Consider the following 8,421-nt stretch of genomic DNA (forward strand, 5'->3'; position numbering starts at 1 on the left):
GTTATCTTTGTCTAATATTTAAATTTGTTTGATGATCTGAAACATTTAAGTGTGACAAACATGCAAAAAAAAATAAGAAATCAGGAAGGGGGCAAACACTTTTTCACACAACTGTATCTATCTCTGCCAGAGAGCAGGATGCTGTCGGTAACATTAAACAGTGAAGCATGTATAATATTAACAAAGCATGTTTAAATGTAAAGAGGGCAGAACAGGTTGTCTGTAGGCGATGCAGAGTTTGGCAAAGACACATCAGCTCAAGCTTAAACAAGTTTCACTTTCTGTGGTGACCGTACATTGTATGAAGACTCTTCGTGGATGTGTAGAGACAGAAAGGACTCTTCAACCCTTTGCACACCGTGGGCGTGATAAATACACAACACGGAAATACAAAATACTTGCATGTGAATATTTCATGTCTCTGGCTTTTACTGTGCTCTTATCCGCCACACCTCTCTATGGCAGACTCACAACAGACACACACACACACACACACACACAATTTTCTATCAGTGTTTAGCTGTGCTTTGTCCTGCATCGTGTTGACTGAAAGCTGCCACTGATGTAATGGTAGAATCCTTGTTGTACTTCAGAAGCCTGTATGAAGCAATAGATGAATAGAACGTAGGGACGTGACTAAAATGAGGTCGGAGTCTCATGATGTCAACCGTGATAACTTTTTGCTGAATTGCCCCGCCCAAATGTGGAAGCTGTGGAACACGATTGTCGACATACTTGAGGCCGTTTACTGACTAAGTCTGATATTCCATCTCTTAAAATAGCCACTCCATGTAGCAGGTAAAGTCCCTCTGCTCGGATACCACTTCACGGAGAACCCTTCAACCCCCCCTTCATGCTGACTGTTCTTCTCCCTGCAGTTCTTCTTCAACAGCGACAGCACCGAGCTAGTCATGTCTGGAGCGGGGGCCCTGGTCTTCTGTGGCTTCATCATCTACGACACCCACCTGTTGATGAAGCAGCTCTCACCCGAGGAGCACATCCTGGCCTCCATCAACCTCTACCTGGACATTGTCAACCTCTTCCTGCACATCCTGCGTCTCCTGGATTCCATGAAGAAGCACTGAAAGCCGCTTCACTCAGCTCACTGCAAAAGCCCACACACGTGTTTGATCACCCTGATTTTAGAGAGGAAACTGTCCACGGGCGTCTTAACGACGTTCTTCTGTTTATCTCACCCGACTACTCTTTGTTGCTAGTTGACCTTTTGTATTCAGTTAAAACCTCTTTAGCCCGAGCGACGCCAATTTGGGCTTCGTGCGAGACCGTTTAGAGTGGTACTGTGGTTCCGAATGGACTTTTTATTAAGAAATATCAAAAATGCTCCAGACATATTAAATATCGAATTAACAGAAAAAGTCAGAGCAACATCGTCATGCCAGCCATTGTAAACACTGCAAACACAATTATACATGAACTAATATCATATCTGGAAGATATCTAAAAGATTTGCCACAATTTTGGCCAAAAATCGTCGAACTGTTCTCTTTGTATGATCTCTCATCACGAAGCAAGGATCGCACATGGCGGATGAGCACATGTAGCAGGCTGGTGATTCGACCCGGAAACGAACAGCGGCGTCGAAATTACTCTCTTTCAAACCGTTCAAAAGTTATGGTTTTGATAAAAAATTAGGTTTTGATGGTTTCGGTGATGAAAAACGGATATATTCCAGCGGATTTTGGGGCAGCTGCTCGCTGTAGATCCTGCTCCATGTCTGTGAGTGAGATCAGTCCGCTTGGAGAATGAATGGCAAAATGGCACCCGACTCTGTGAGGTGGACCAATCCATGTAGAGGGGGGGGTTCGCCCGGCATTTTGCGATTTTTAGTCAGTAAACAGACACAGAGATTCTCAAACACCCCCGCATGGCTCACGTTGGACTATTACGCATCTAAAAAGCTCTCGCATGAGTAAATCGGCCTAGCACAGGCCTTACCAGGGTCACATAGACACACATTATGAGCCATTTATTGTTATGAATGACAGATATGACACATAACTGCTCAAAATTATTCAAAATGGTGTGAAACTGCTTTATTAGGATTATTGAACACTCTTAGTGATAAGAAAATATATAGTTAATATTTAGTTATATAGTATATAAAATGAGTATACAGCAATGCAACAGCTGGTTCCGAAAATCAAAATTTTGATTTTTATGACCATTTATGCTGGCCTGCTTCACTCAATCGAAGTAAAATATGTTGTGGGGACATGTAAAACGTGTTGTTCTGACTGTGGCGTGGTTTTAGGCCAAGCCAGGCATTATTTAAAAAAAAAAAAAAAAAACTGTTCAATACAAGTGCTTTTTTTCAGGCGAACCTGGAACTTTTTCAATTTGAGCTGTGCCATAAGTGTATCAGTTATTAACCAGTAACATATACACAATATTTACACAATTCAACACATCTCACAAGTGTTACCAGTATTCTAGCATAAAAATTATTAAAATAGACCTTGTAGTTAGAGCTGGAGACTCTTGAGTATGGGTATGCAATTTTCGAGCAGAGGGCTAAAAATAGGGCTAGGGCTATAGAGGTTAATTAGATCTATATCAGTGATGTTTGCTTTGATCTGAAACCAAAATGTACTCATGACATTATGAAAGAGCTCAATGACCTAAAGGTACACCACATGATTGGATATAGAGCCCACTAGCACCCCCAGCTGGCTTATTTGCAGCTCTCCTTGTGCTTTTGACACTTTTTGTGTAATATACTACTATTATTATAAACATATACATTGCACATGTGATATACACTCAGTTGCATTAGTTTCAGCTCATCTTAGGAACACTGAGCTAATGCAGTCTAACACACGAGTCCTGCAATACATCTTAGCTTCATGAAGGTTGGAATAGCATTTTTGTTCCTCAAATTTTGATATCAGAATCCAATTAACTTTCCTTCCCGTAAAACTCGATATGACTTTTGCTTACGTATGCTAGTACCAACCAGTTTGAACCAATAACATCATGACATCAATCAATCAATCTGGAACTGTTAGTGACGAAGGAGGTGTGTGTGGAGCCGCAGTCCTCTTTAGCTCTGTATGGCTACATTCTAGGCCCGCCCACTTCTATGCGGTCCAATCAAATGAGAAGGCTTTGATTTAAATCCCTATTGGCGCTGTAGAGCGCTCAAATATTCCGTTTCACTGAGGAATAGTCCCAGTACAGAAGATAAAGACCTTCTAGCAATGGTCCCATCACACAGAGCATCACAAACTACATCCTCCAAAATGATCAGAGCGCTGAATCTCCAGCTCTCTTCAGCTGTTCCAATAGAAATCCAACATTATAACAACAAAGGGGATTTATTGCAGCACTTTCACAAGGTGTACCTAATAAACTGGCAACTGAGTGTATACATGTACATATATTACATGTAAATGTATATATATTATATATAATATTGTGAGGCATTAGAGAGTACATTTTCCCAACAGTACTGCTCATTGGGGTTTTGCACCTTTTTGTCATTTTATTCTCAAACTGAATTTATTGTTGAATGTTGTCAAACACGAGTAGTTTGTGTTCCATCAGTATCACTGCACCTCTCATGATGCACAATGTCTATTCCGTTTAATGCAGCGCATGCCTGGGGTTATTGATGTGTGATTGTACATAGTTCAATGGTGTAAATGTATCGGCGTACTGAAGTAGTGCGGTTAATAAAGTTTTGAATGTTGAGGGTTTAGATAAATACTATGTGATTGTAGAGTAATCTCGAGCATCGGGATATGGATAATTGTTATGGAGACATTTGCTATAACTGCTCCTATTGAATGAGTCAATAAATGGAGCACATGGAACGTTTTCCAGCTTCAGACTACAGTCGTGCATGTCTTAATGAGATGCGAGTTGGGTTTGTAGTGGGCTAACAGCAGATTTATGTCTTACAGTCATTGTGTTGTATTGATTATGGTTTATGATTGATTGCCCCTTTAACTGCCGTAAACTGTTGTTAAACATTCTTTATGGAGCTGTCAGTCATGTCACAATAAAGATTCCAATATTTTCCCGAATGGGAAATGTAACCGAGAGGTTTAAGATGTGTGGATTTGTTTTGTTGGTTGGAGTTCTGCTGGCACATCTTTTAGCTACACGTTGGTTTTGTCCTGTTGCCGCCTAACAGCAGAAACAAATGGCTTTACCAGAATGATTTCTTTCTTTCTTCTGAACCTTGCAGATGAATTTGATCCTATTCCCGAAAAGAAGGTAGAAGATGTAACGACATGCTTCAAAAATATGAAATACTGACTTAAAGGTGAATACTGTTGATCCTATTACAAAGTTACGTCTGCGACCGAAGCTTTAATGGTTGAATAAAGCCATGAAGCTGAGAGCATTCCTTTACTAAACTCAGCTCACAAACCCAATTAGAAGATTAGCTGCAACGTGTATTGCTGTGGAAGTTTTAAAAGGAAAAAGTATCTGGGAGACTACCCGAGTGAAGTACCCTCATGAGATTAATGTCAACGAACTGCTTTTCAATGGCTGGTGGTGTTGATGGTCCAGCACAGGTACCTCAAAAGAGCTGCCTGCACACCACCTAGCCTACATGTTGGTTCTGGACCTGTGAGTGGAGGGGTTTCACACAATATGGGTGACCCAAAAAGCAGACATCCATTTCAGCCCTACAGGCTATAGTTACACATCGAGTTAAATCAAGACAGGAAATGTAAAATAAAACACTAAGATAACATATTAACTCGTACAGATAGAAGATATAAGGGGATAAATATTACTACTGCTAATACAAAAGTAATAATATAATAACGAGTAATAAATAAAAAAATACAAGTGAGACAAATTATTGAACAATAGGGTGCAGAAAACTCCTGAAGTGGACCAATTGTAATTGCACATGTATTACTAATATACTCAACAGACTCAATGTAATTTCCAAATACAAAAATGAATAGCTTAATAGATGGAGAAACTCAGAAAGGTTGGACTTATGGATGTTCCCAATAAGGTAAGTAAGTAAACAATCTGTTGTATTTAAGTTCTTGTTTTCAGAATATAAAATAATATCTCTGGTTTGTTTGGTTGGCAAAAACAAATCCTCAAGTTTCCCCCAGAACACTGTAGTATATGAATATTCATAAAGTAAATATTTTATTGTGTCTTCGTCATCTTTACGAAAATTACATTTGTTGGTGACATCTTCAAATCTCGAGATGTAAGACTTGGTGGGATATATTGTTTTGTACATTTCTGTACAGTGTATTTCACTTATTTTGCAGGAAATAACCGTTTGCATGAAAGACACGCTAAGTGTTTGGCGCTGAATCTGAGTTCCACACATATTATCTATGTATTGTTCATCTACTGCAGAGCCATTTGCCCAGAGTCATTAGCTATAGAGTCACACCAGGACTAACATTCTTTATGTGTACTGGGAAAGGTTGTATATCTGAGATAATCCCGTATGACCATTTAAGCAATACAATTTACAAACAGTTTGCTGTTGATTGTGAACGCAGCACAGTCGGTCTACTACCGCTTCAACCTAACGTCATTTCCGTTACACTACCATCTCCGAGAGTTTTGTCCAAGATGGCGTCAACGCAGTTAACGGATGAGGAGCTTTTCTCCGAATTAAAGCGATTTGGTTTCACTCCAGGCCCGGTTACCGAAAACACTCGCCCGGTATATTTGAAGAAATTGAAAAAGCTTCGTGAAGAGCAACAGCTGCGAGGCTCCAGGCCGGGTAAAACCCGGAGCAGCGGGGCCATCAAGAGCACCACTGGCGGAGGCAACACGGCGGGATCCAGGCCAGCCAGCCATGACGTCACGCACCTGAGCTCCAGCAGGAGACCGGGCAGGAAGTCCTCCGTCCTCGGCTTCAGCTCCGACGAATCTGACGCCGAAACTCCACTGAAAAGAAAAGGCCTCAATCATAGCAGTAAGGCAGACCGGAGCTCCGGTTTTCCACAGCAACCGAAGATAAGGCCCGCTACAACACCAAGAGTGGCTAGCAAGAGTCAGTATGGCGCTGCGAGTACGCTGAATATCAACAATTCTTCCCCGGGTCCGGGCGGACAGAGAGGTGTCTCGTTGGGCTGGGGAGTTCGTGCCAGATCCAGCCCTGAGGCGGGAGGGAGGGATTACGACGAGTCGGGGGACGAGGACGACTATGAGGGGGAAACGGAGAAGAACTCTCGCTCTTTAAATGGCTGCGGGGCGTCTCATTTAAACACTAGCAAGCTAGCTGGGGATTACTCAGACTCGGACGAGGAGGAGGTTGTGGGCCTAAGTGTCGGAGACCAACAGCGGGATAGGTTGGAGCCTAGACGGAGCCACCCGAAAGCGGGGTTTCCTTCCCACGGAGTGGGCCGAGGGTCTCAGACGGGAGGGGCAGTCAGACAAGTCAACCCGCCCGATAGTCTAAATATGGTGGGGAGCCGGAGGGAGGAGGGTGAAGAAGACGAGGTCAGGAGAACGGGCTCGGACCCGTCCGGAGGCTTGCGCAGCCACAACTTTCCCAGGAAATCCATCTACGTGTCCCTCGCCGAGAACCACGGAGGAGAGGCTGGCAAAAACAACCACGTCGACGGCGAGGACGGAGCCTCCAGAAGTGGCAGCACTAGTAGGTTCGCCATCGGGTTGAGACCGCGCTTCTCCAACTACAGCAGTCTGTCCCAGACCTACAGGAGCAACCACTCCAACCACTCGTACAGCCAGGCGGTGCTGAAGCAGACGCTGTCTGTCCCGGAGGATGAGCTGCTGCAGCAGTTTAAACGGGACGAGGTGGCCTGCTCTGGGAGCTTTAGTGCTCACTACCTGTCCATGTTCCTGCTCACGGCGGCCTGCCTCTTCTTTCTGCTGCTGGGCCTCATGTACCTCAGGATGAGGGGCTCTGGGTCCTCGGAGGTGGATGGAGTCAGTAAGTCTCAGACAAACGTGCAATTTAAGCTTTTCCATTGTTTATCCCCCATAGCACAAATTATGCCAACTGGTTTTACAACAATCTAAAGTGAATATTTGTGATGTGCTCCATGACATGTCAACAGAGCTGCTAGATGAACACACCTGCTGTTAATTAATACTTTAATACTTTATCCTGATTGGACGACTAACTAATTCCTTCGTTACAATCGACACTCACCGGCCACTTTATTAGGTACACCTTGCTAGTACCAGGTTGGACCCCTTTTGCCTTCAGAACTGCTTTAATTGTTCGTAGCAGAGATTCAACAAGGTGTTGGAAACATTCCTCACAGATTTTGCTCCATATTGACATGATAGCATCATGCAGTTGCTGCAGATTTGTCAGCTGCACTGGATTGAGATGTGGTGACTGTGGAGGCCATTGGACTACAGTGAACTCATCGTCATGTTCAAGAAAGCAGTTTGAGATGATTTGAGCTTTGTGACATGGTGCACTATCCTGCTGGAAGTAGCATCAGAAGATGGGTCCACTGTGGCCATAAAGAGATGGACATGGTCAGCAACAATACTCAGGTAGGCCGTGGCATTTAAACCATGCTCAGTTGGTACTAAGGGGCCCAAAGTGTGCCAAGAAAATATCCCCCCACCATTACACCACCACCAGCAGCCTGAAGCGTTGATACAAGGCAGGATGGATCCATGCTTTCATGTTGTTTACGACACATTGTGACCCAACCAGCTGAATGTCGCAGCTGAAATGGAGACTCATCAGACCAGGCAACGTTTTTCAATCTTCTATTGTCACATGTTGGTGAGCCTGTGTGAATTATAGCCTCAGTTTCCTGTTAGCTGACAGGAGTGACACCCGGTGTGGTCTTCTGCTGCTGTAGCCCGTCTGCTTCAAGGTTCCACGTGTTGTGCGTTCAGAGATGTGTTCTGCATACCTTGGTAGTAACGAGTGGTTATTTGAGTTACTGTGGCCTCTCTATCATCTCCATCCACTCTGCCCATTCTCCTCTGACATCAACAAGGCATCTTGGTGCAAACAACAGCAGCTCACCGGATATCTTCTCTTTTTCGGACCATTCTCTGTAAACCCTAGAGATGGTTGTGTGTGAACATCCCAGTAGATCAGCAGTTTTTGAAATACCCAGACCAGCCCGTCTGGCACCAACAACCATGCCACGTTCAAAGTCACTTAAGTCCCCTTTCTTCCTTATTCTGATGCTCACTTTGAACGTCAGCAAGTCGTCTTCACCACGTCGAGATGCCTAAATGCATCGAGTTGCTGCCATGTGATTGGCTGATTGGCTATTTGTGTTAACAAGCAATTGAACAGGTGTGCCTAATAAAGTGGCCTGTGTGTGTGTGTGTGTTTGTAATATATATGTGTGTATGTATATATATATATATATATGTGTATGTATATATATATATGTGTGTATGTATATATATATATGTGTGTATGTATATATATATATGTGTGTATGTATATATATATAT

General features: G+C 43.2%; 1 protein-coding gene across 1 annotated transcript; it reads left to right on the forward strand.

The window, feature by feature from the left end:
- The first annotated feature begins 5,509 nt into the window (after positions 1-5,509).
- LOC116378172 (inner nuclear membrane protein Man1-like) lies at positions 5,510-7,823 on the forward strand. The gene has a single exon (XM_031839991.1). It carries the CDS (start codon positions 5,584-5,586, stop codon positions 7,000-7,002), a length of 1,419 nt encoding a protein of 472 aa, XP_031695851.1. The 5' UTR covers positions 5,510-5,583; the 3' UTR covers positions 7,003-7,823.
- The last annotated feature ends 598 nt before the right edge of the window (positions 7,824-8,421 follow it).

This window comes from Anarrhichthys ocellatus, unplaced genomic scaffold (assembly GCF_004355925.1).
Source record: "Anarrhichthys ocellatus isolate YVR2014 unplaced genomic scaffold, GSC_Weel_1.0 scaffold2163, whole genome shotgun sequence".
In the NCBI taxonomy this organism is placed as follows: Eukaryota; Metazoa; Chordata; class Actinopteri; order Perciformes; family Anarhichadidae; genus Anarrhichthys; species Anarrhichthys ocellatus.

Coding starts and splice junctions, on each gene's coding strand:
- LOC116378172 (XM_031839991.1), top strand. CDS start 5,584: ATGGCGTCAACGCAGTTAACGGATGAGGAGCTTTTCTCCGAATTAAAG.